The 12,489-nt window shown below is 41.7% G+C and overlaps 1 protein-coding gene across 3 annotated transcripts; it reads left to right on the plus strand.

The window, feature by feature from the left end:
• The first annotated feature begins 37 nt into the window (after positions 1 to 37).
• LOC120563995 (cytosolic 5'-nucleotidase 1A-like) lies at positions 38 to 6,193 on the plus strand. 3 transcript variants are annotated; one of them, XM_039808560.1, is made up of 7 exons: positions 38 to 393; positions 1,747 to 1,889; positions 2,655 to 2,812; positions 2,849 to 3,291; positions 3,746 to 3,868; positions 4,447 to 4,571; positions 5,636 to 6,193. In XM_039808560.1, exons 2-7 carry the CDS (start codon positions 1,863 to 1,865, stop codon positions 5,876 to 5,878), a joined length of 1,119 nt encoding a protein of 372 aa, XP_039664494.1. In that variant the 5' UTR covers positions 38 to 393; positions 1,747 to 1,862; the 3' UTR covers positions 5,879 to 6,193. The 3 variants fall into 3 exon arrangements, with proteins under 3 accessions (XP_039664494.1, XP_039664493.1, XP_039664495.1); XM_039808559.1 differs by having other exon boundaries at positions 1,779 to 1,889; XM_039808561.1 differs by lacking the exon at positions 2,849 to 3,291 and having other exon boundaries at positions 1,779 to 1,889; positions 2,655 to 2,790.
• The last annotated feature ends 6,296 nt before the right edge of the window (positions 6,194 to 12,489 follow it).

Here is a 12,489-nt window from a genome sequence, read left to right on the forward strand (position 1 = left end):
TTTCTGTACCAGACACAATAATCACTGCTGTGGGCGGGGTCGCCCAGCGGCAGGCAGACAAACAAGGAAGTGACGCCATCACGTTGCGGTCTTGAAGCGAACGTCGGGCGTTACGTTACCATGCGTTACAGCGAAAGGCAGGCGGATACATCCTGAGGCGGAACCATATACTGTCTATGGGCGGAACCCTGAGCAGACAGTTGTCTGTTTCTGTAGGAACATTTGAAGTAGTTTGACAGCCAGCTCAGTTGTTTTACTTGTGGTCTATGGTCGTGACAGGTGAAAAGGCCAGTAGATATAGCTAGACTTACCCGTTAAGACCCTTTTTAAGCTACAGGGTTCAGCTGAGAGGCGGACATGGTCTCCACGATCCAGAACACCGACGTGAAGCAGGTAAGACTCCCCAGAGGCGGGCTATGTTATGTCGGACTGTCTTATCTACAAAGACAGACAGGTTAGACCACACACTTCCAGAACCAAGCCCATCCAGCTCTGGATCTTCACCATGCAGCCCACTGTTTAGCTCTTACAAAATCTTACAAACGTGCCGTTTGAGTCGGAGAAAATTTAAAGGGACAAACGTAATTTAAAAATTAAAATGATATGTAAATTTGATCAATGACGAATTGTAGTACGGGACATATTAGTTTAAAATACACAATTTTTAAGTCATTTTTTAACCTTAACCTTTTTTTAAACTTTTACCAAGTACCAGTTTACGATGCAATGCTAAAATTAAATATTTTGTTATAGGGATTCGGGCCCGTGAATATTAGGCTAACGCTGACTGCACAGAACACGCAAAACTATTCCTTAACCTTCTAGCACTATAAAAAAAATGACCGATTTACAAATTCCCTGTACCATAAATATGGCATTTTTCATCAGATTGCCTCAAGACCTTATGATATCATTCACAAAAGGCATTTGAACACATAACATTCATTGTGACTCTACTTTCTTTGAATTTTGAGTGATTTATTCAACTTAGTCACACTTTTTTTGTTTATGGTAAAAAATGACCGCCATAAGAAGTGAATGGGAAAGAGTATAATTTTCATCCAGGAGATGAAAGGCTTGTGTGCCCATTCTACACACACACAGACACACACACACACACACACACACACACACACACACACACACACACACACCCACCGTTGATGTTGTCAGCTCATGTTGTCATGTTGCCCCTTGTGCATGTGAACCACCAATGTTCGCACACACACACATGCATGCATGCACACACAGAAACACACAGACCCATACACACACATGTACACCCTCACACACACACACATGTGCACCCACTCTCACACAAACACACACATACACACACATGTACACACACACACACACACACACACACACACACATGTTGTAGATGTTAATGTTCTAATAAGGTTCTTTTTACAATAAATGTTCTATTAAAAATATTTTTTTCATTTTTATTTGTATTTATGTTAAAATAAGAACAGTTACAACTGTACGGTCAAATTTGACCGCAAACAGTTAATTAAGGGGGGTAGCAACGAACAGTGTTTAAAGATTAAGACAGTGAGAAATTGTACCATAGCATGGTGTGTTCTGACATGCAAACATGTGATACAAAGTAGTGTTCCATGTTGGACATCTGGTGATTTCATATAGGTACTGTGTGTGTGTGTGTGTGTGTGTGTGTGTGTGTGTGTGTGTGTGTGTGTGTGTGTGTGTGTGTGTGTGTGTGTGTGTGTTGAGTGTTTTTAGTATGATGAAGAGGTTCTGTGTTTCCTCTGCAGAAAGATGCTGATCGTGCACTCGTTGTCGCGGTAACGTCTCGTGCAGTGTTTGAATCTGGAGCTGATGGTGATGATGTGTATGGAATGGGCGTGGCTTTCCCGCTGCTGCAGGTCAGTTTCCTTCATTTTAATGTGTGTGTGTGTGTGTGTGTGTGTGTGTGTGTGTGTGTGTGTGTGTGTGTGTGTGTGTGTGTGTGTGTGTGTGTGTGTGTGTGTGTGTGTGTGTGTGTGTGTGTGTGTGTGAGATAGCTGTTTGTAGTTATATTTATTTTATTTTTTTGTGATCAAACGTTTTATTTATTTTTTATATTATAAAAAAAATAAACCACTACAAACAATACACTGAGACAGAGAACATGTCCCAGGGCCAGAAAATGTAGTTATATTTATTAATTCAAATCTCTAATAATTTGTGCAATAGAGCTCCAAAAACTATTAAAAACACATCAATGAGCCACACTGTTGCACTAGGTCATATTTTCCTTCATTACCATGAACACACTGTAGTTTATTATGACTCAATCCCACACACACTGTCCTGCTGCCCCAAATCTCTCCAAATGTAGAAATAGAGCTCCAAATGTAGAAATAGTCCCCAACAACTGCACTGTTTTCTCCTGTATCAGAGAAACATTTGCTAAAGTGGCCGACTGGAAAATCCAAAGCCTTTTTTAAAAGGAAACGCATAGACATATTTATACATGTGTGAGCCGTCTTTAAACATGTACCTCTTCAGCAGGAACCAATTGGACCTGAGAGCTACAGACAGGAAGTCAGAAAGTATTAAGAGACTAACTTTGTTGACAATAAGAAAAATATATAATAACACCAGGCTGAAGCTTTAATGGACACATTTCAATTGAATTTATAATTCAGGCGCTGCAGAGAGTGAACAAACGTCTACTGGAGGAAAATCCTGCTGAGTCGCTGCTGTTTGATGTTGTCGTGATCACCACCGACAGCCAGCAACAGCAGCAGAGCTCCCGCATCATCAGCAGCACCAGACATTACGGTAATCTAACTTTAACCAGCAGCAGCACCAGACATTACGGTAATCTAACTTTAACCCTCAGCAGCAGCAGCACCAGACATTACGGTAATCTAACTTTAACCATCAGCAGCAGCAGCACCAGACATTACGGTAATCTAACTTTAACCCTCAGCAGCATCATACATTACAGTAATCTAACTTTAACCATCAGCAGCAGTACCAGACATTACGGTAATCTAACTTTAACCCTCAGCAGCAGCAGCACCAGACATTACGGTAATCTAACTTTAACCATCAGCAGCAGCAGCACCAGACATTACGGTAATCTAACTTTAACCATCAGCAGCAGCACCAGACATTACGGTAATCTAACTTTAACCATCAGCAGCATCATACATTACAGTAATCTAACTTTAACCATCAGCAGCAGCACCAGACATTACGGTAATCTAACTTTAACCATCAGCAGCACCAGACATTACGGTAATCTAACTTTAACCATCAGCAGCACCAGACATTACGGTAATCTAACTTTAACCATCAGCAGCAGCAGCACCAGACATTACGGTAATCTAACTTTAACCCTCAGCAGCAGCAGCACCAGACATTACGGTAATCTAACTTTAACCATCAGCAGCAGCAGCACCAGACATTACGGTAATCTAACTTTAACCATCAGCAGCAGCAGCACCAGACATTACGGTAATCTAACTTTAACCATCAGCAGCATCATACATTACAGTAATCTAACTTTAACCATCAGCAGCAGCACCAGACATTACGGTAATCTAACTTTAACCATCAGCAGCAGCAGCACCAGACATTACGGTAATCTAACTTTAACCATCAGCAGCAGCAGCAGCAGCACCAGACATTACGGTAATCTAACTTTAACCATCAGCCCCTGATCAGTGTTGGAGTTTTTGTAGTCGTGTTGATGACTTCCTGTCCTGATGTCATCACCGCTCTGTTGCAGGTCTTGAAGTCAGCAGGTTCTGTTTTTCCAGTGAGGAGGATTTCGTCGAAAGCTTACAGAAAAATAACGTGCAACTCTTCCTGTCGACGGACAGTAATGAGGCGCCGCAGGCATCACAGAAAGGTCAGACTTAAAAAAAAATTAAAAAAAAGAGAAATCCAATTTTAAATGTTGACCTGATGATGGGGCTAAATGAAAAGTCAAACATCATCAACGTTATTAAAATTGATCCTGAGGGGAACACGAATGTCTGAACCAAATCTAAGACATTACACTCAAAAGAATGAATGTGAACCTCATGTTTGTGTTAGACAAAAAATGATTTGTCTAACACCAAATGACGATCACCAAAGTCTGTAGGATTCATCGTTTGGGAGCCATGAATTTCTGCACAAAACTTCATGGAAATCTATCAACTAGTTCTTGAGATATTTCAGTCTGGACCAAAGAAATATTACGACTTTATTCTTGAAACTTTTTCAACTTAATACTCAAAACCTCACATTTAGTTTTGCCTAACAGTGGCTCGAATACTCTGCTGATGATGTTGAAATATTGATTAAACGTATTGTTGTAGTTTTCTCCTGAAAGCTCACAGTTGAATCATAAATCAGTGTGTTTTGACGATTGATAATGGAGTGATGGGTTGCCAGGTGAGTGTGATGTTAGAAGGTGAATCATCCTCTTTGTCATTGGTCCAGGTGTTCTCTCGGCCCTGCTGGACCGGCAGGAAGCTCCATCGGAGCAGCTCAGAGTAATGTTCTGCGGGGACGACGTCAACCGGCCAGACGCTGGCCCAATGCCGGCGAGCCGACAGGCCGCTCAGGTACTCGCAGCAACATCCTGCTGAAAAAGTCATCTTTGCGTAAAGTGCTCATATTATGCTCATTTTCAGGTTCATAATTGTATTTAGAGGTTATGTCAGAACAGGTTTACATTGTTTAATTTTCAAAAAACACCATATTTTTGTTGTACTGCACATTGCTGCAGCTCCTCTTTTCACCCTGTGTGTTGAGCTCTCTGTTTTAGCTACAGAGTGAGACATCTCACTTCTGTTCCATCTTTGTTGGGAGTCGCACATGATCAGTACCTAGGTAAGGACTACTAGCCAGTCAGAAGCAGAGTATGAGGGCGTGCCCTGACAGTACCTAGGTAAGGACTACTAGCCAATCAGAAGCAGAGTATGAGGGGGTGCCACGCTAGCAGCTAGGTGAGCATTATAACGTGTGTTACAAAGTGACCATGTTTGTCTCTGAAGTAAAGGCTGGACTACAATAGAGCTGTTTGGAGCAGTTGGTGAACAGTGTTTTCTGTTGGAGATGGTAAGTCCCTTTGGGGTGGACTTTGGGCTTTTTCACTTTGTAAACCTATAACGTGCACAAAAAAGATATATAACACAATAAAGGAAAGGGGAAAAGCCAAAAAGCATAATATGAGCACTTTAAATTCATGCAGAAGATTTTTCCAAAGCAAAATGCTAACTTGTGTATCAATTACTCACGAGAATTGCCTTGAATTGATGAAGTAAAACATGGGTAACGTGTCATTTGCTCGGTACTTAACGTGCATTTTTGCTAAAACCTTACCATTTAAAACACTTCTGCATAGACAATCTCCCGGATTTAGACAGACGAGCAGTGCCCCTGCCAAACTTCTCAGACGAGAAGCACATAGTAAAGTTTTAGCAAACGTGCTGATGTGTTTTGGAAAGTACTGAGCATACGACTCGCGACAAAAACAAGGTTATCTTCATGAATTCAGGGCAACACACAGAGAGTAGTTGATATACAAATGAGCATTTTGAGGATGAAGAATTTTTTTAAAAGAACTCAGGTGTCTGAGATTTTTTATTTATTTTTTTAAAGGATATTACACGTTCTTTCTCCGCAGAATTTCTCTGCTCAGCTCGGCGAGATGCGACAGAGGTTCAGCATGTCGGACAGCCCTCTCCGCATCGTCCTCGTGACGTCACACGGCGGCAGGGAAAGCTGCGGCGCCCTGCGGACGCTGCGATCGCACGGCGTCAACGTGGACGAGGCGTACTGCCTGGCCGGGGCCCCGCGGAGCCCCATCCTGTCCGTGGTCCGACCTCACTTCCTGCTCAGCGACGGCTTCAGCGGCCTGGAGGACTGATGACATCATGAGGGGAATGGACTGTTGCATGACCTCACAAAAAAAACCGTTGAAACAAGCTGCCAAAATCCTCAGACAGAACGCAAAGTTGAACACCTGTTTGAACGAATTGTTTCAGCTCGTTTAGCCTTAAAAACCCAATCAGTGTTCCTGATGTAAAGCTAAGCCCCGCCCACCACCAAAATACAAACTACAGGATTGGATACTGTCTGACTTTATATCTTTTGTAGACTAACATGTTTAGTTTAGTTTTTTTAGCTCTCTAATTGGATGATAAAAATAAACCTGAACGAATCAGCATGTGTGTAACTGTGACACAGTCTAACTGCGCGATTTTTTTTTTTTAAATGCGAGTTTCTAGATTCTACACTAAAATGAACTCATTGTGTTTGACCTTTGACCCTTAATGGTAGGACTGCTGAGCAGGCTCGATGGTGTTTTAAGCCCCCAACGTCTCCTTCCAGGCAGCGCTAACCCTAACCATTGCCTAATCCTAGTGCCTAGTGGGGCTTAAAGGTGCACTATGCGTTCCTGCATGACATTACTTCTGTTGACGTTCCAAGTAAATTTCAAACAAAACAGAGCAAGCTCGCCCCCCCCCCCCATGTTTCCGTAACTGTCATGACTAACTGTCACTAACCCCAACCATCTTGTCAGTGATTGGCTGGAACGTGGTTAGTTGTACTTTGGTGCACAGCCTGTGCCCCTAGTGTTTGTTTGACGTTTACGCCCCCTGTGTTGTCTCCCGAGACCGGGCTTTTTCACGGTGTGTTCAGGGGACAGGCAGCTAGCAGGTCAAGGAGAGATGCCTACGATTTGAGATAAAAATGAAATTGCGCTGAAACCATGCAGGAACTCATAGTGCTCCTTTTTAAAACACTGATAAACGTTTAGCAGATGCTGTTTATATTCTTTAGTTTCATCAGTTTAACTTATTTCAAAGTTTCTTGTTTTGATTCAAAAACAGTTTCCTTCTCTGTCTGTTACTTTGTGTTTACTTGCAGCTGTATGTTTGATTACTGTCTGTATTTTAAAACTCTTCATGTCCTCTGCTGCTCCGTCACTAAGTTTTAGACTCGGCAGTGCTCTGGTTCAGGATGTTGATAGAACAGAGCAGCCTCCTTCTGTTTCTGAACCTCTGTTTCTGAAAAAGTGATAAATTACAGAGGCGCAAAGATAATATTTTTTGTATTTTGTGAACACAACATTAAAAATCTCAATACTTGTCTATCCCAGTACCACGCCTGTGGTCTATAACAAATTTGCTCATATGAAATATTAAAAAGAAAAAGGGAAATACAGTTTTGTTTTTTGTTGTTTAAAAATGACCAGCAAGTGGCAGCAGAGAACTTCTCGCAGTAAAAACAAAGTTCAAGACACAAATACTGTAGACACACATGAATAGAGGCAGTTAATAAAGAAGACCAGAATGCTAATAACATTATTAGAGGTTCCAGGGGTCCTTAAAGAGGTTACAGCTGTCCGTGAGGCTGTTTCTACGGTCATTGAGGGAGCCATAGGAGTGTCGAGAAGGTTCCAGGGGGACCTTGAGAGGGTTTTGGGGATCCTTAAAGAGGTTTGGGGTCCTCTAGTCTAGGAGTTTTCACGAGTCCTTAAAGAACTTACAGCTGTGTGTAATTTAAAGTTCCCATGGCATGAAAATGTCACTTTATGAGGTTTTTTAACATTAATATGAGTTCCCCCAGCCTGCCTATGGTCCCCCAGTGGCTAGAAATGGTGATAGGTGTAAACCGAGCCCTGGGTATCCTGTTCTGCCTTTGAGAAAATGAAAGCTCAGATGGGCCGATCAGGAATCTTCTCCTTATGAGGTCATAAGGAGCAAGGTTACCTCCCCTTTCTCTGATTTGCCCGCCCAGAGAATTTGGCCCACCCATGAGAGAGAGACATCATGGCTTTCAAACGAGCAAAGTGGCAGTTGGTCAAGGCCACACCCCCACCCTCCACCAGTATTAGGGGACCACTAAGGTCTATATAAAAGAGACTTCAGATACAGTATTATGGGACCACTAAGGCCTATATAAAAGAGACTTCAGATACAATATTAGGGGATCACTAAGGTCTATATAAAAGAGACTTCAGATATAGTATTAGGGGACCACTAAGGTCTATATAAAAGAGACTTCAGATACAGTATTAGGGGACCACTAAGGCCTATATAAAAGAGACTTCAGATACAGTATTAGGGGATCACTAAGGCCTATATAAAAGAGACTTCAGATACAGTATTAGGGGACCACTAAGGTCTATATAAAAGAGACTTCAGATACACTATTAGGGGATCACTAAGGCCTATATAAAAGCATCCAAAGAACACCATGTCATGGGACCTTTAAGAATGAGAGATACTTTATTGATCCCCAGGGGGGAAATGGCATTTTTACACCCTGTTGATATATATTACACATTACACACAGGCCCTAAATACACACATGCACAAACAGGACCTTAAACATGCACTAATGGAGAGATGTCAGAGTGAGGGGGCTGCCCATTAAAGGCGCATTAAAGTTGAGGGTTTGGTGCCATGGAGGTGAACTGGCACCTCTCCAGCTACCAGTCCACAGTTCACACTTTGTCCATACGGAGACTTGAACCAGTGACCCATCGGTTCCCAGGCCTCCTGTTGCGGATTTTCAGCCTTTAATAAATTGACACACAATTGCAAGGTAATGTAAGTCAAGGGAGGCCAAACGGCATTGATAAACACGCTAAAAAGCGATTATGCGTCTTGATAACACGCCAATACTGGCATACGAATTGGCGTGTCATACATACGCCACTTACTGATATCAGTCTGAAATAAGGGAACTGAGATGTACCTTTTTAAAGAGGCTTCATGTTCAAGGCGTCCACAGGCGGTTACAGGTATCTTTGAGAAGTTTCTAGGGCTCCAACGGGCTACAGTGGTCCTTGAGGTGGCTCCAGGGGTTGTCCTGTTGTCCCACAATGCAAAAGCAGAAATAGAGGAGCTGCACACATGTTGGTAAAACGAAGACACTCGGAAAGGAAAAACATCATTTAAGTGATGGGAAATAGATTTATTGATAACAAAAACAAATAAAGCAATGGCTTCCTGTGCTTTACGCACACGTTTCTACCAAAATAAAAGACTAATTTGGAGTTTTGTCCTCCGTCTCACAGGTTGTTGGACGTGTGTCAGGAAGTACATTTCATTTAATTGAAGTTCTTGTTACGCCGCTGATTTACCCTCCATCCCACTGAGATGTGTGAGGGCGTTCCAGAAGTCCTTTGACAACATTTACAGACGCCACAAATTAAAACCTGTTCAGTGAAATGAAACGGCGCGGTGTGGTCGTCTGTTTTCTGACACGTCGTCCGAAAGGATTCACAGAAGAAAAGACTTTGTTTTCATTGTATATGAATATATTGGCCAGAATCTGCCTTTGGGGGGAGCGGGCGGCATATCATAGTGGGGGATCTGGGTGTCCTCCCCTAGGGAAGTTTTAAGCATCAACAACTTCATTTCCTGTATTGTATATACACTTGTATGCACCAATTTACAGTGGAAATACCTTTATTTAGCCTATATGAAGAAGAAAAACACAGACGACAATTCAAAATATATCAAAAATATAATGGAAAGTATGTTGTTGCGTGTCATTGGGCATTTTTAAGTGGGTATACCTGCGTATCACGCAGACTACACCACTGCATTCTAGCATCTTTTGGGGCCCTGGCTACTCAGTCCCCTTTCCACCCCCCAGTCTGACACCCCTGGTTTTTCTATACGAAAAATAAGTTTGTCTTATTTATATCAGTGTAACACTTCAGAGTTTTCACCTCTTCCCTTCCCCATGGGTAGGTTTGTCATTTTCCCTCTAAGAACACGAGCCTTGCGCCCTCACACCTAGCCGAACCCCTATACCCCCGCACGACCACTCCGCTCCCTGGGTACCAATCTTTTAGAAATTCCTATAGGGTCCAAAAGACATCAGCAGGCCACCGTGCCTTTTCTTATCGAGCACCTCTGGAATAACCTTCCGTTGTATGTCAGAGAAGCCAGCTCTATCACCACTTTAAATCAAAACTCAGAAAAAAATTTTCCTCCAAAAATGATGGACCATCACATGACTTCTTTTTACCCTTGTACCACTTTTTATTTCACTTTTATGTACCTATATATCCGCAATGATTTGAATGTATTTTTTTGTATTTTTAATCCTGACTTTTACTGAATTCCCTGTTGTACAGTGTTTTGAGACCATGTTTTATGGTGATATTGCACTTGAAATAAAATAAAATTGAATTGAATTGAGAGTTGCCGGGCAACCGCTGCCTCATCAAATATTTTTGTTGTTGTTGTTGTTGTTAGTTTTGTTAGCTCCTAACCCTTAAAACACCAAAGTCACACAATAACACAAACAAACTAACCAATCGGGGCAGCAGTAGAGCAGCAACTCCCGTGTTCTGCGAGGTAAAATGAGTCAAAGGAGTCTGGTGGCATTGAAAGGGCATAGATGTATACAACGACCTTCCCCGTCGTAATGGGCTGTCTGACAGCAAGAAAAAAATGGGGGGGTTAAAGAGTCTAAATATAGCATACACTTAAACTGATATGGATTTTTTTCCCGTAGCTAAAATACATTTATCTGCTGCCCCCGTCCACAGCAGGACATTGCTTAGCTTCCGTGTCGGTACTCCTGCCTGCTTCTCCAAACTGGGGGCGTGCCCACCGCCATCTACTGTAGGCAACACACTGACTATGGAGACGTAGCTCATACAACCACACTTCAAAATATCTGAACTATCCCTTTAAAGTTCAGGCTCTGGGAAGAACCATGTTACAAGAACTAAAAGTGAACAATGACGCTCACATTGCAGCTGTTGTCAAAAAGGAAGTACATCACAGCAATGATCCTCCCTCTCTTCTACTCTCAGCTCCTTCTGCTCTCAGCCACAGGCAGGAGGGTCAGGATGGAGGGATGAGATGGAGGACGAGGAGAAAGAGGATGATGAAGCATCTGTTGGATCCTTAAGCAAATTAGGGCAGTCAATCCCAGTGATAAAACATGTGAAAGCAGTCTGAACATACTGGTTGACTAAGCAGCACTGTAAAGGAAACTTTGACCAGATTTAGTCGTTTATACAAACACAAAACTGGCATTTATTGCTATTTCATCACATTTTTATTCATAAAAGAAAAGGATAACAGGGTTATTAAAAGGTATCAAAGTTAGTTTCCTTCACAGCACTGCGCTAATTTTAGAAACACTGACGTCACAAATCCAAATTTCCCCACCCCACTTGCAAGATATTTGTGACTGCACCAACCAGACTCTGTACAATCTTTAGAGGATTTAAAAAATCTATCTGTATATATATCACATTTCATTGATTTATTTGCTTAACTGTATACATGTTATGTTCCTACATGACGTTCTAAATGTTAAAAAACAAAACAAATACTTTTCTAGGTGAATTTGTTATTAAATTTGATACTTTTGGACTGAAAAACTATTTCAGATGCATTTAAGATGTAAAAAACACTATTTCCTTTAATAACTGAACTCAATCAGATGCCACTTCATTTCTATGCTTTATGAATCTGTGTGTGTAATATATATTCTTAGTCGACTAACACTGATTTTGTCAACTAGTCGATTAGTTGATTTAATTGATGTTGGTGTAAAACTGAGTTTCTTTCACAAACACTTCGCAAAAACATCACTTAAACCTTGCGTTTACCAGAGATGTATGTTTGAACAGTGCAATGATGTGAGTTTAACATATTAAAGATGATCTCTGTATCATTAGTACCAAGACTGTGATAAAAAAAAAATATATATATATATATAACACAGTCACCTGGAAACTGATGAGTTCCTATGAGCTCAGCTCGTTTCCTGAGAGGCAAACTGATGTTCCAACATTCAGGCTGACCGTTTCTGACTGACTGAGTTAAATCAGCAGCTGAGCTCTGACGTCCTGCCAACACACTCTGAATCTGAATCATATAGACTCATTTACATCCATTTATACGCCTGATTGACTTAAAAGGAAGGAGCAGAGGAGAACCAGCAGTACCGTTTCCCTCAGGGAATCAGAGTAACCTCCATCACTCTAAGCACTATTTTTAGCCTCCTGTTGCAAGAGATGTTTATTTTTTAACTAAAGCAACTGCAAAATATGGGAACCTTTAATATTTCTGTAAGTATGTAGTTAAAAACAAAATCAATTTTTTTGGATGAACCATACTTTTTTTGTTCAGTTGTTACCCTGGAAAGTCCAGAGTTCTCGTGAGAGCACAATTTGAATTTGCTCAGCGAGTCACTCTGGCATTCAGTAATGCTGCTCATTAACTATGCCCCTGTAGCCGAGCTGCACCAATCACATCGGTGTATCTGATGTAGGCGGGCCTGAGGCGAGCTAAACAGATGACGACAGCAAAGTCAGTTAGTAAACATTGAAAGATGGCCACGGATGAACACCAGTTGTTTGAAACGGCTTTGGCCGCTACAATGAACGAGTTAGACTTGGCTTTTTATCTAAAAGAGGAACAGAAGACGGCGCTCCAATCGTTCCTTTGCAAGAAGGACGTTTTTGCTGTTTTGCTGACCGGATACAGCAAG

Source organism: Perca fluviatilis, chromosome 8 (assembly GCF_010015445.1).
Source record: "Perca fluviatilis chromosome 8, GENO_Pfluv_1.0, whole genome shotgun sequence".
In the NCBI taxonomy this organism is placed as follows: Eukaryota; Metazoa; Chordata; class Actinopteri; order Perciformes; family Percidae; genus Perca; species Perca fluviatilis.